The sequence below is a fragment of the Lethenteron reissneri genome, chromosome 32 (assembly GCF_015708825.2).
Source record: "Lethenteron reissneri isolate LAM-NWPU_2019-01 chromosome 32, ASM1570882v1, whole genome shotgun sequence".
Taxonomy (NCBI): domain Eukaryota; kingdom Metazoa; phylum Chordata; class Hyperoartia; order Petromyzontiformes; family Petromyzontidae; genus Lethenteron; species Lethenteron reissneri.
The window spans coordinates 5,078,971-5,093,982 of record NC_083810.1 but is presented as its reverse complement, the minus strand read 5'-3'; the positions used below and the strand labels follow the sequence as shown (position 1 = coordinate 5,093,982).

At 45.8% G+C, this 15,012-nt stretch overlaps 1 protein-coding gene across 1 annotated transcript; it reads right to left on the bottom strand.

Annotated features, from left to right (window-relative positions):
• Positions 1-4,534: 4,534 nt before the first annotated feature.
• LOC133350107 (chitin deacetylase 7-like) lies at positions 4,535-14,617 on the bottom strand. The gene is made up of 3 exons (XM_061564129.1): positions 14,523-14,617; positions 7,712-8,438; positions 4,535-6,761 (listed from the first exon to the last, which is right to left on the bottom strand). The coding sequence occupies exons 2-3, from the start codon at positions 8,397-8,399 to the stop codon at positions 6,055-6,057; spliced, it is 1,395 nt and encodes a 464-aa protein (XP_061420113.1). The 5' UTR covers positions 8,400-8,438; positions 14,523-14,617; the 3' UTR covers positions 4,535-6,054.
• Between the last annotated feature and the right edge of the window lie 395 nt (positions 14,618-15,012).

Sequence of the window (15,012 nt, the reverse complement as noted above, 5' to 3'; positions counted from 1 at the left end):
CGTCTCTGTGGGGTGGCCTTAAATAGACAGAGGGGGGCGGAGGCAGCGAGAGGGAGGGGTTAGAGACAAAATTTACATGTCAATGAGTGCAACAAAAAGGAGTGAGCAGGCTTAGGGGGAGAAAGAGACACACTAAAATTAAATAACCTAGCAAAGCATCGAAATGTTATGTAAAACGACACAGAAAGTCGGTCAACACACAATTAACGCATAGCATTTAATTAACGCATAGAATAATTTCTAAAGTGTGTTTTTTGTTTGCATTTGACTGCAAGTATTGTGGTGAATGCAGACATGAATCCTCGTAAAAAGGTTTCAGTTTTGTGGCCAGAAAAAATGGAAAACCCCTATTGTTATATTTTGGTACTGGCAAAGGAGGTTCAAATGAAGTAAATGAAATAGTTCAGACGGGTCAATTCTTTACGGGATCCCCCAAACTTTTTTTTGGGTAAGTGCCGGTTCCTCAGCAATGCAGCACGAGCTGATGTTTACCCACGAAAACGCCTCCTTGCCATTCACGCGGGAGACCCGCATCGCACAACAACAAACAACAACCTTCTGTGCACAATGGTCACGCATCCAAACACTATCCAGGCTCAAGCTTGCGGAGCTTTCTGAAATCTGCTGAGATCGGGAGAATTTCAGGTGATTTAGTCATAGGCTATGAGCGCTTACTGAAAGGCTGAACAAGTTATAAAGCACTATGAGACCTCCTTTACCAGTGGCAAAATATAGTAGTAGGTGTTTACCCTTTAAACTGGTACAAAACTGACACCTTTATACAAGGCATCATGTTTGCAATAACCACAACACAAGCAGTCAAAATGCAAACAAAAAGAAACAACTCTGATAATGATAATAATATGCACTGTCCTTGAAGTTGATTGGCCCACACCCGAGACAGCTTTCCTTAGAGCATAGTCTCCATTGGTGTTGGACCAGATGACGCAAAAAGGCGTACAACTCAAAAACAGTGCACTATCAGTGTATTGAGAGCTCGGAATAAGCATTTACACTATGAGACCTCCTTTACCAGTGGCAAAATATAGTAGTAGATTTTTACCCTTTAAACTGGTACAAAACTGACACCTTTATACAAGGCATCATGTTTGCAATAACCACAACACAAGCAGTAAAAATGCAAACAAAAAGAAACAACTCTGATAATGATAATAATATGCACTGTCCTTGAAGTTGATTGGTCCACACCCGAGACAGCTTTCCTTAGAGCATAATCTCCATTGGTGTTGGACCAGATGACGCAAAAAGGCGTACAACTCAAAAACAGCGCACTATCAGTGTATTGAGAGCTCGGGGTAAGCATTTACACTATGAAACCTCCTTTACCAATGGAAACATATAGTAGTAGGTTTTTACCCTTTAAACTGGTACAAAACTGACACCTTTATACAACCCATCATGTTTGCAATAACCACAGCACAAGCAGTCAAAATGCAAACAAAAATAAACAACTCTGATAATGATGATAATATGCACTGTCCTTGAAGTTGATTGGCCCACACCCGAGACAGCTTTCCTTAGAGCATAATCTCCATTGGTGTTGGACCAGATGACGCAAAAAGGCGTACAACTCAAAAACAGCGCACTATCAGTGTATTGAGAGCTCGGGGTAAGCATTTACACTATGAAACCTCCTTTACCAATGGAAAAATATAGTAGTAGGTTTTTACCCTTTAAACTGGTACAAAACTGACACCTTTATACAACCCATCATGTTTGCAATAACCACAGCACAAGCAGTCAAAATGCAAACAAAAATAAACAACTCTGATAATGATGATAATATGCACTGTCCTTGAAGTTGATTGGCCCACACCCGAGACAGCTTTCCTTAGAGCCTAGTCTCCATTGGTGTTGGACCAGATAACGCCAAAAGGCGTACAACTCAATATAAAGGTGTCCGTTTTGTACCAGTTTAAAGGGTAAAAACCTCTACAAGTTATAAAGCGTTTCATACCACCCTGTCTGCCGTCCAATGAAGGGGGTCAACGAGGACCAGAATTTATGATGAACACACAGGCATATGACTTGGTCATAGGCTACGTTTTGTCACAAAACTTGTTTTTTGTACTCATACACTCCCACGTCTATGCTCCCCGCCTTCAACAACCTGCACAGACTAGCGTGGTGAAGTATGACCCGTACCTGGGATTTATTTTAATATCCAGCAGTGGCTATAGCATGGCTCATGATGCTGACGACCTGGGTATCTTGCACGATTCTCATTCAAAAGTAGGTACGCATTTACAAAACTTCGTAATGAATTAGGGTTATTTTACAGAAATAAATCATTTTTCTCATTAGCTGCTCATGCACCATTTGTTCCTTCCACTTTCTTGCCAATTATTGATGACGCTGACATGGTTAATAAATCTGCTCCAGTTACAGCATTGAATCGTTGTGCTCCCGGCTTTCCATTTGATTTGCCCTTTTATTCTAAATGAGAACAAACTTGTCTCATTGTGATGACTTTGCAATGAAACTCCTCTCACCTGATGTTCTGTTTTATGCAGAGATGCTGTCGTGGTGACCTTACATACACCGCATAATGACCCCACCTGCACCGCCAAATATATTGCTCCAATTAATGTTGTTAAACGGATACACAAATGTTTAAAACTAGTTCATGAAGCCTGTCTTCGCCAGGCAAAAGTTTTCAATAAATATAATAATTAACCTATGATTTCTTTTTTACAATTTTTCTTCCAAAATGTGTATTTTTCTGGAAAAAAAAACTAAAATTGCTGACAGCTTGATTAAAATTCTTATATTTAAAGACGTACCCATCAGAAACCACTCAATTTAAAGATTCCGTACTTTTGTATTAGAAATAACAAAAATGAATGAACTTTATACTCTGAGGGGAAGCGCCTCTCTTTTACTGATTTTAATTATTCAGATTTGAACATCATAAAAATTTTATTTTTTTCGTTCAAAATCGCTTTAATCCGAAATATCTCAAAAAACCTAAAAACATAACAATGGTTCTCGCTTAAATTTTATTTGCTGTTTAACGCTCTATCAAACGAAAAAACCTCGCAATCTTTTCATTTGACCAGTTTCTGAATGACACTACGCACAAACATGTTTATGGGGTACTTAAAATCGAGATTTGAAGGCCTTAAAATGTAAATTTTCGGATTTTCAAATGTGGCATGTTGTTTGTGTCCCAAAAGCGACCTATGTACCAAATGTCAGCTACCTCGTCGGGAAGTCCCCTATAGGTTTTTGAGACATACAGACTGAGGTCTCTGTTTATTCAGAAGATAGTCTACGAGTGGAGCAAAGCGGCATGGCCGTGTATGAACACGCCGGCACCGGCGCAAACCGCTGCTCTAATTGGAAGAGAAGCTGAACTAATGACACAGTGCGAGTGCTTCATAAATGTGGTTCGACGGCACGTGACGGAGCTCATCTCACAGTTGCATCCACTGCTTTGAAGCCTTCGGATAATGCCACCAAGACATGTGGCACTCCAGTAGCTCACCTGGGCCACAGAGGGATGATGACGACCTCGCACTCACCGGAGCACTCCAGCCACTCACTCGTGGTCGGTTACCCCCGTATCGCTCTTCTATCGCTACTACCATGGTTACTGCTCCCGTGGAATTCACTCATTGATTCCCTGCACCGATATTGAGGACGCGGCCGACGAGACTGGCCGTATCGTCTCAGCCACACTGTGTTCAACCACCAGACTGCTGCATCGCGCGCACGGATCGACCTTGCTATGAATTTCCTTCCATCGTGTCACTTCTCAAATTCTTATCACCTTGTTCAATTCAAGAAACGTGCTAACGTTTACTTATCAACACATTCCTGCGGGGGGAGCTGGTAGGAACTGTGGGTTGCTCGGTCAATGGCCAGGGTCAACGGCGGCGTGGTGTATTCCTCAAATATGGCCGACTGTGAGGGCGGGCACAAGTCGGCGTGAGTAGGTTAAACGTTGAGTTTTATAAGGGCACCACGGGGTGACCAGCCCTTCCCCACCCAGCCCCACCCCTCCCACCCCCCACCCAGCCCCACCTAGCCCCTCCCCACCCAACCCCTCCCCACCCTCCCCTCCCCACCAGCCCCTCCCTCCCCACCCAGCCCCTCCCTGCACGACGGACGGACACAATAATCCCCTGTGGGCTGGTGTAACCAGGAGGTTCCTACCAGTAACACTTCAATAGTGCTGCATGTTGCTAGCCGCTTAACAAATCGAGCTGATCAGCCTTTTGCTCAGCAAACCAGAATCGTCAATAGCAAATTGCACACAGCATCTTGCTAGCCGCCTTCATTAATTGGTTGTAATTGGTCACCAGGGACCCCTACGGACAGACGACTGAACTGGAATGTTTCAAAGCTCTCATTAAAATCTACATCATTAAATATCGTGCACCGGTACATAGAAACATAGGGACATTTAAAAGCACACACACACACACAAAACGCCGGGTTGTATCACCAAATGTGCGACTGCACTTTTATTTGTTAACTTTGGCCAATGGCCGAATAGGACAAACACGGTTGATCTCCTGCATAATAGTACTCATTTTTATGAACCTTTGGAGGATGACGATGATAATTAGATTAATTGATTCTCTTGGACATCTGTGAAAAGAGCTTCATAGCTCATCAGATTGCTCCAGTAACAATACATTCTCATTCTGATATTCATAACATTCTGATTGAGAGGCATGCACTCCAATTGCAGCTCCAGCCTGCTGGATATTATAATGGCAGTTAGTTTTCCCGAATATGATTTGAGTTATACCACAGACATGTAAGGGATATTTTTGCAATGCATGTTACATTGCCTTCAGTATCAATTGTGTGCCTTTGATATTTCGCCAGACATTAATGTCATCCCTAAGCAACGTGGCTCCGTTGTGAACACACTGACCATATGATTGCCAACATTCCTCTGAATGACCTCCAGTGGGAATTCAATGCCTGTAGAAGGGCAAATGACAAATGAAACAAACAGACGAAAGGGCAGACCGTAAGGCACAATGCAGTGTTTGTTTGGCACCGCTGATTTTGACTAAAACGACCAAACTTATGCAAACGTGGGGGAAAGCACACCTGCTTTGAAATTGGTAAACATTTTCTTCGTGCCATTAAGCTAGGAAGTAAAATCAGGCAGACATGCACGAGCTCTGTAACGCTTTCCAAGACGCACGTTTGTCCTCCAGAGTATTTACGGTCATTATTAGCAACACCGGTAGCGCCTACGGGAGGCGTACAGGAGTTAGGCCGCGCTGAGACCACGGGCTCGCATAGCGGCCCTGCCCGGGAGGGCACGTGGGCCTCGGCCGGCAGCGGACATCACTTCGTACGGGTTTTATAGAGGACAAGTCCCTCATAGCAACACAAATGTATACAACAGTTTTGTTCGGATTGTATATTTATGTGAGGTTTCAAGCTCCCCATCTCTTTAGACAGACATATGGACGTACAGAGCCAATGCACTAACGTTTAGTTGGAAAACGTAGAGCTCAATCGGGTGAGAGATGATATTGGCCCTGTGACCCAGAGACACGTTTATTGTCGTGCGTTTTGAGGCCCCATCAAGTGACCAGCTGTTTCTAAATTTCAATTTCGTTTTTTGTATTATATACTTTTTTTGGCCTTACCCCAGAAAGTTAAATGACATAAAACACATAAAAAATACAAGCATAATTCAAAGTGTATTGTTTGTTAAATTATGCATTATTTCTCTCTCATCTGTGCTTAATTGGGAAAAATGTAACTTTTTGGAAAATAACAAGGGAGATGAGCTTAACAGAGGTGGACAGCTCCTGCTATGCCATGAAGCAGTAGTCTTATCACACTATAACTCTTGCAGACAAGGGCACGTACTTTTTAAACGACTAATATTTGGGGATTCGTGCCTGGTCATCCTCGGGAGGAAGTGGCCACAACCCCAACAACCATCACCAGCATTGCACTGCACAATACTCCTCAGCATTGGCTTGGGGCCACCAACTGAGATGAGTTGGGTGGAGAGCAGGCACTTCCATCGCTAGCTTGATTAGGGGGCCTCGCTCACTGTCCATTGGGATTTCCAAACCAGGGGAAGAAGGGCGGGCACGGCGCCACGCACGAGACGAGCTTCTTGAAAATGTTGGCGTTGGCGAACACGGGCATGAGCCCGGAGATGAGCGTGTTGGCCTCGTCGTAGTAGCAGACGGTGACGTCCTCCTCGGAGCAGGCGGGCGGCAGCGCCTCGCCGTCGCGGCACTGCCACGGCGGGAAGTGCGCGATGTCCTCCAGGATCGTGGGCCTGCGGAGCCACGCGATCACCTTGGACACGGGCACGAGGTACACGTCCTTGTAGGCGGCGAGGTGGTCCAGGAACTGCTCCACCTCGCGCAGCACCGCGACCGCCCGGCCCGTGCCCGAGAAGCACGAGGAGGAGAGGGACACGACGAAGGGCGCCCTGTTGAAGTTGTAGTGGCGGTGGAAGCTGCGCAGCAGCAGCCGGTAGACCTGGCCGTGCCCCGCGCGGAGCCTCTCGCTGATGTGGAACACCGGCCGGCCGTTGATGGCCCCGTACTCCGGCTGCGGGAGCACCCAGAGGCCCGGGAAACTGTTGATGGGGCAGAGGTGGGCGCCGCAGTTCTGCGTGCTGCGGAAGTCCAGCGTGTAGGGCCACAGCGGCGGGTCCCTGCCGGTGGAGTCGCGGGACGCCGTCAGCGACGCCTCGTACTTGAAGTTGAGGTCGTACAGCGCCTGGAATTGAGCGTCACCACCTTTTTGGTCGCGAGCGGGACGAGGGGACGGTGAAAACAATGGCACGTTGGTTAAATGTGGGCTTTAATATACCGAAGATAACAATGAGGGCATAAATGGACTGAAGATACCACACCGGGCGCATTTTCTCATGCCAGAAAGCAACAAGGGCATTCACGGTGGAGGATTGGTGGATCGCGGTTGGCGAGCACATTTGCCTAAAGAACCAAAAATCCGAAGAAGCCAGCAACGAATTTGAAGGTGTAATACATCTTCAATCGTGCTGTTTGGTTACCGACCTGCAGGTTACTGACCCGCATTGGAATTTTGGGTTAAATTACGTGGGGTTTCTTTGGGTAGATGTATTGAAATGTACTGTACGTGCAAAATCTGCATGAAGAAAACTGCTAAACATCTACAAGTGAATCTTGAGACTAAATATGGCTTCCCAATATACATAGACGATAATACTGCTGTACCAACAGTTTAAATGATGACCTCCACTGTCAATATAATAATGAGTGCAACTTTGTAAGCATTCAACAGTTGTAATTGTACGGATAGATTGGCCTCGTCATAGGAATATGGAATTTCCACCACCAAGCCTGAGCCACCAATGACGATGAGAAGTGACCCTTGCTCATTTCAGATGGGAGATCCATAAAATGTAAGTTTTGATGTTTTATACAGATTCACTGGAGGCTCCCATGCAACTGCAAATTTTCTGTCACATTCGGAGGTCCCTTCACAACGACTCCCCTAGTAGAAGGTGGCAACAGCCACAAGCGTGCCACCTACTTCCCGACCCAACTTTGGTGTCTATCTTTATTTACTGGTAAACCCTCGCGTGCATCGCTTGTTTTTCCACACACAACCCCCCCCCCCCCCCCCACACTTTCTTGCATTATTATTCTGAGTCCACGCCTGGCCTTTTCGTTTTGTTACCCACTGCCTCCAATGAATGCGAGACCTTGCTCGAGAAACGGCGCGCGGAATCCAACCACGTCGCTCTCGAGGATGCTGGCGAACGCGCGCAGGGTCTCGCGCATCCCCGCCGCTTCCTCCACCCAGTCCATGTAGGTGGCGTTGGCCGACCACCAGCGCGGCGGCAGCCGGTGCGTCAGCCCGCTCGCCGCAATCTCGTGGCCCTGCGAGCGCAGCAGCTGCACCCTGAAGTAGTTGGTGCACCGAAGCTTCCCGACGACCCGGCCGCCACCCGGCAAAACGTCGCCGACGTCCGGAGCCGCGGGCTGAACGTGCGACACGAAGAAGGTGGCCCGCGCCGGGCAGCCGGAGGGCGTGGAGCGGTTGGCGAGCAGCGTCCGCGCGCCGACGTACGTAGCCTCGTCCACGACGCCCTGCACGCCGAGAGCCACGGCCTGCGGCACGAGGCGCGCGTCGAGGCCGCCCGGCACCGCCGCGCCGCTGCAGAGGCACGCGGGCAGCTGGCACGCGGCGGGGTCGCAGCGCGAGCTGGGGCCCGACTGGGCGTGCTGCGTGTAGCGCCGGTAGCCGAGGTGGCCCAGGCCCAGCAGGCCGCTGTAGACGGTGCAGACGGCCAGCAGGCAGCCGCACAGCAGAAGCAGGAGGGCGCCGGCGTACACGAGGCGCTGCGACTGCCTGCCCTTGCCCGTTTGCAGGGACACGATGAGGTCCATTGTCCGTGGAGTGGGGAGGTCGAGGCTGAGCGTGGTGGCCTAAAAAAACGAAAATGCTATTTTTTTTTTATGTAAGCCAACACTGCTGAGCACAGGCCCAAGATTACAAGCAGCCAGAAACAAAGTGCGATAAAAGATAGACAGTGTACTAGGTAAGAATTGAGCAAGGTTATAAGCACTTGGAAAAAGAGACATTGGGAGGAAATTCGAAAGTTGAGCAGCGAGATGAAGAAGCTGAAAGGTGTTTTGACCTGCAGTATGCTGGTTGAATAGCATCTATATAAGTTTGTCTGCCATTAGATATCTAGCTGAGTGCTGATGCGATTAAGTTTCAAATATGGACTCAGTCTTCCACCTCTTCATGGCCAATACAATGAATACCACCTCGTGGGAAGCCAAAGGTGGTTGTCCTATTGAGGAAGTTGTGTCTGCCATAGGAGAAGGTGATAGAGGGTGCTTCAAAAAGATGTTAACACTTATATGGGACTATCGTTTTCAATGGAAAAAGGACGGTATAATACACTGTAACATGATAACAAATATATGTTAATAACTTCAAAAAGTCAAAGAGTCTCCATTTGTTCGCTATCGTTGTCAACACATTGCCTGGAATCTTTCCAGGTGGTCTCCAGAGCCCGGAGGCAATTTCTCGTGGCATTGTTGCAAATTCTCAGAAGTGTTAAAAAAATGTAAGCACCCTGTATTCACCACTGGATCAAGGTGACTAATTATTGGAAATCAGTGCCACCATATTTATGTTTGGCCAGGGAGACATTTTTGACTTTGATTGAATAAATCGTTTTTAGCAGGTGAGACGCAACTGATGAGGATAGCGTTTCATTTGCAAGAGTGACCTGGATCACCAAAATGACGTAAGAAAAACAAGAACAATGTAATACAGCAACGTAGCAAAGAGAAATCGGAGCAAAAACTACTTTGTCACATGAGAAATGTCATATTAGCCTTATGGCGGGACTTCGGGGTCCCATAAGCCCCCGGCTCTAACATAAACATTATTTTATAATGTAAACAAAAACGTTGCTCTTTTTCACCAATGGGTTTGAAGGATGGTGGCAAGTGTTATCTTGTAAAACTATTTAAAACTGAAAACTACTTACCTGCAGTACCTCTATTTAAATACACTATCGAAAAAATAAATTACACCCCTCTGTCAATCATCGTGTTTCTCAATGTGGGTTTTTTAACACACTTTGTAAACAGTACATGAAATAGTACGCGTTTTCAATGCGCTGTTCATATTGTAACAAGCGTTTATACCAATGTAAACTCTACAGAGTAGTGGGTCGCCGCTCCTCTTATCCGCATTGATACGAGCGGTATGTGCGGACTATGGCTTAACCGCAAAAAAAACATCTGCACAGATGTATACGGACAAAGAAGTATTATCAAACAGAAGGAATTACCGGTGCAACGCATCTCATCTGTTAAATATCTGCAGGTAATAGGATTGTCATCGATTGATCCTGTGGCTGCAGACATTGGTAGGTCACAAATAATAATGAAGATAAGAGAGCAGTTTTACTGTAGTACTCAAACCGTGATGACAAATAAAGGACTTGAGTCGTGTAGACAGTTTGAGCAGCTTTGGATAAGACTTATGATCCTGCCCATACCCGAGCGTGGAGTGCAGCATTCGCTTGTTCAGCTCTTCTGCGCATTCATCTTCGCTGCTGAGCTTAGACGACGTGACAACAGAATGATCCGCGCCAAGTGGGTCGCGGTGGGACGGAGTCACCAAAAATAAATAAAATATCTTCTTGGTTCTTTCGGTAAAGTCACGTAGAAGCGAAGTAATAAAATAATAAAAATAAAACATAATAAAATAATTCTCACGACGTTTCGGCCACAACGCAAGCAGCCGTCCTCAGGTGAAAAATGAAACACCACCATAATTTTTCACCTGAGGACGGCTGCTTGCGTTGTGGCCGAAACGTCGTGAGAATTATTTTATTATGTTTTATTTTTATTATTTTATTATTTCCCTTCTACGTGACTTTACCGAAAGAACCAAAAAGATGAATCCCTGCAGTCACAAAAGCTTTAAATCGAAAAAATTTAATTATTTACGATTTTGATTTCCGTTTATTCGGGACCCGCGGTCCCGCCATAAGGTTCCATATATTGCACGTGAATCAATGTTAAGTCATAAATTCCCTGTGGCATTTATAGGTTCGGGCAGATTATTTTTAGACAAATCATAGTATGTCAGCCTAATAAGTGTTGGCAGCAATTATTTTGTTTAAAAGAATGGTGAAAGTGGGAGTGTGTAGAGTATATAATAACACGATACCATTGCACTGCATACACTTTCTTTTACTTTAATGTTACATCAGACCACTTTTCACTGTCCTAGTTTCACTCTTGGTAAACCATTGTAATTATTTTAATAGTAGTAGGTCCTTGTGAAGAAACGTCTCTATGCTTCAAATTTAGTTTGAGGCATTAAACCCTGACCTTAAAAAATACCTAATTTATTTAGTAGCTTTTCTGTAGAAAATCTGGCATATTAGAACTTCGTAATAAATTGCATTTTTATGGAAAGCCTGACCTTGTGAATGGGTTGTTTTAGCTTCCAAGAGTAATTCTTCCGTATTAAAAACTTTTGTAGCTGTGACGATGTGATAGGCAACACTATTTGTAAACACGGTACTGTGTTAATGTAAGTACACGTGCTTGTTCAATCACAATTCTCCTGTAGGGCATGACCCACAGATTCACGTGCATCCGTGACAGCGACCACATCATCGTTTGGTCCGTACGCTGACATTGTAAAGAACGAGAGGACACTCACAAATTTAAGTTTGGTTATTTTCATGCCGCTTATTAAAATAAACTGGATGTTGCTCAAGCACTGGGTGACTGTACAGTGGTAAGGGTTCCATTACATATTTACTATTTACTAAATTATGTTTGTCGAAATCAGAATTAAAATTGTATTTACACGCTTTTATTTAACTCACTCTGTCTGTCTTCTTGGTTCTTTCGGTAAAGTCACGTAGAAGGGAAGTAATAAAATAATAAAAATAAAACATAATAAAACAAAATAATTCTCACGACGTTTCGGCTACAACGCAAGCAGCCGTCTTCAGGTGAAGAATGAGACACTGCCAAGCTAGGAGCTTATATATACGCTGGGTTGGAGGTGCAAGAAGAGCGCCTTAACAAAAAGAATGTGCATATGAAGAGGAATTTAGCATATTCATGGAAAATGCGTAGGAGGTGGGCGGGGGGTTTCATAGTCATTTATGCCCATGCATTATGCAGGATCAGCAGCACCAAGGAAGGGTGCAGGGAGTCGCATTAACAAAGGAAAGGAATGTTAATAGTATGTAGCTGCAGTTACTAAACAACCACGTAGAAAACTAAAGTATAAACTACATAAAAAACTAAAGTATAAACTGCATAGCACCATCAGTATACTTACTATACTCTACAATAAGCTGAGTTACTAACAGCAAGTAATACATTACAATTCTACGTCGTAAAAATTATATAATATGCTTCCATCTAAACTTTATTCTCTTACATCACACGAGCATGTCTGTTGTTGTTGTATCCTTAAATCTTGTAACTCAATGTTAACCCACTTCCCAATGTGGTATCGATTGCAAACTTGATATACTTATGCCATACTGATGACAATACTATATTCTATCATTAAAAAAAATATTTTAAACATTCTTTTGTATATGTTACGTTTCGCCTTGGGTCTAATTGTCCACGGTCAACTTACGTTGTGGCAAGCCTCGGGGCCACTTCCTGGAGTCGTGGAGTTCTGCCATTACTCGTACGGTACATTTCATTAAAGCGTGTTTTAAAAAAAAAGCATTTTTAAATGTTATTTATTTAATAAATGACTCAATACCAATTATATTGCTGCGTTAGACATGTGGTTGAGAATATTTGCTAAGCTTTTTTTTGTCCAAAGTGGGAACGCCCGTGGCATCAAGTGCAAGTGGTGGACATTCCTACGGAGGTCGGCCATTCATCAAATGACCACTGTTGATTTCCTACCGATAGCAATGCCATTTAAGAACGCCAAACATTCCCAACATCGGCCATATATCCCAATGTAGGAATTTCCTGAAAAGTCTAAATACTCGTTGAGCGTTTCCTTGGGGTGATAATTTAAATTCGAATTACGAGTGGTCCTTATTTTACTGGCCATGCAAGGATGATAGGCTGCGTTGACTCTCAACTGGGATGTAATCCCGCAACGATCCATTGTGATGCAAAGCCCCACGTGGCCTGACTGATGTTCTCAGATAGCTGTTCACATTCAGTGGAACACGCGCGCTACAGCGTGGCCATTAACCGTGCCGTAGAGAGTGGAGCTGCATTGCTCTGCTTTGCGTTTTCTTTACCTGACTAGATTAAATTGAACAATGCGAATGGGATTAACATTATGAAACGAAATTCAATAACGTCCGTTGTCCCAATAGCGTGCACGGTCAAAACAAAAATCTGAGTTTTAATCCTTAAATCAGTGGATAAATTTAGAGCGGCGTTTTGCATCAGACACAGCTTTACATAAACATAAATTAATTATCCTGAGTGCTGGCGTATCTACACTCTGAATTAATGCACATGCTCACCGCCGCTGAAGATTTAAGCCACATTAGCCTTGGCGTATTATTAGAGGCACAATTGTTACTCATTTCGCGCAACACAAAAGGTTATTGCGGCTCCTCCAGAGCCTGATGAATGCGCAGCGAGCAGGCACGGGTGTGCTCCGGTATATCAAACCGTGCTTACAAATTCCCCAAGAGCGCCCCTTTGAATTATCATTTTCCCCTCAATTATTTTTTTTTTACTAAAAAGATATGGGCAGTGTCTTCCAACACCTTGTTGAAAATGTCCTGGTGGTTTCTGCCTTGTGGTTATGTAGCTTTATACTGGTAGGAACCTCCTGGTTACACCAGTCCACAGGGGATTATTGTGCCCGTCCGTCGTGCAGGGAGCGGCTGGGTGGGGAGGGAGGGGCTGGGTGGGGAGGGGAGGGTGGGGAGGGGCTTGGTGGGGAGGGTGGGGCTGGGTGGGGAGGGGAGGGTGGGGAGGGGCTGGGTGGGGAGGGTGGGGAGGGGCTGGGTGGGGAGGGTGGGGAGGGGCTGGGTGGGGGGTGGGAGGGGTGGGGCTGAGTGGGGTGGGGCTGGGTGGGGAGGGGCTGGTCACCCCGTGGTGCCCTTATAAAACTCAACGTTTAATCTACTCACGCCGGCTTGTGCCCGCCCTCACAGTCGGCCATACTTGCGGAATACACCACGCCACCGTTGACCCTGGCCATTGACCGAGCAACCCAACGTTCCTACCAGCTCCCTCCGCAGGAATGTGTTTAGGCTGCGGTCATCGCACTGGTTTTAAATACAGCACCAAACGGCACGCCTGAAGCAAGGGAACACTCACACCGCCGCTATCGTCCTGTTCTCGCTGGTAAACTACGTGTGGGGCTATGGGGGTCCTGAGCGACTGCTAGAAATCCCTAATGCTTACGGTGCTGTTGAGGCTACACAACACAAACCACTGATGTCTTTCCACTGCATCGTACTTGTTTTTATTTTAAGATAAACCCTGGAGGCATAATGGGCCGAGTCACCTCTTGACCTCGAATCGAACTTGCACCCTTCCGCTCGTGTGTCGAGCACTCGCAGATGGATGCTCCAAAAACTACAAAAAGCACAGTAATCACTACAACACAAAATGCTAAAAACCGTCCTGTTCTGTCTTTCCGACAGACCTGTTCTTCACCTAAGGACGGCTGCTTGCGTTGTGGCCGAAACGTCGTGAGAATTGTATTTTATTATGTAAAATTTTTATTATTTTATTATTTCCCTTCTACGTGACTTTACCGAAAGAACCAAGAAGATGAATCCCTGCAGTCACGAAAGCTTTAAATCAAAAAAATGCTACAAACCGGTAAAAAAAATTGTATCGTCGCCACACGCACTTTGAAATACGACACAACAATAACACCAACAGCAAAAACAAAACGCCCGCATTAAAATAAACACAAACCCAATTCCGACAGCCAAGCCAGCTGAAAAATCTTCCCAGGTACATACCCCTCCTTCTGACAAGATGCACGCGTGAAGAGACTAGAGGCACCTTGTTCGAAAGTGACCGAGCGTGCACCGCTCGGTGTTGTTCCCCGAGGCCCGGCGTGAGACGACTGACTGTGTGGGCCTCACGGCGTTGCCCCTCTCATCTCCACCACATGCCGGATGAGCTCACGTGCATCCTGTTCTCATCCCTCTCACTCGGCCCGTCAAGAGGCTCTTGGCGCATCGCTCACCACCGCACGAGACTCGCCAACCCCTCGGTGCCGCCACGCAATTTGCCCGAATCTTTGTAGAGATGGCCCCTTTTTGTTACAGAGAGCAGCATCGTGTTGACTTGAGCACGCTGGCAACGAACAGCGCCCCACGACTGTGCCTCGGTGCTCGCTGACAGCGCTTGTCCCGAATGTATGTTTAAGGCGATACGGAGGGGATCTTTGTCTTGCAGTGACACCAATGAGTGTGCAGTGGGGAACGGGTGGTGCATCAGCCAGTTGTCTCAGTTAACTCACAACACCTCCATCTGTCCTGTGACTTCC

What these genes read in the sequence shown, in the direction of transcription:
- LOC133350107 (XM_061564129.1), bottom strand. Translation starts at nt 8,399, where the DNA reads ATGGACCTCATCGTGTCCCTGCAAACGGGCAAGGGCAGGCAGTCGCAG. An exon ending in CGCGCCGTTTCTCGAGCAAG is followed by an intron (nt 6,762 to 7,711) that starts GTCTCGCATTCA and finishes GCGACCAAAAAG; the next exon opens with GTGGTGACGCTCAATTCCAG.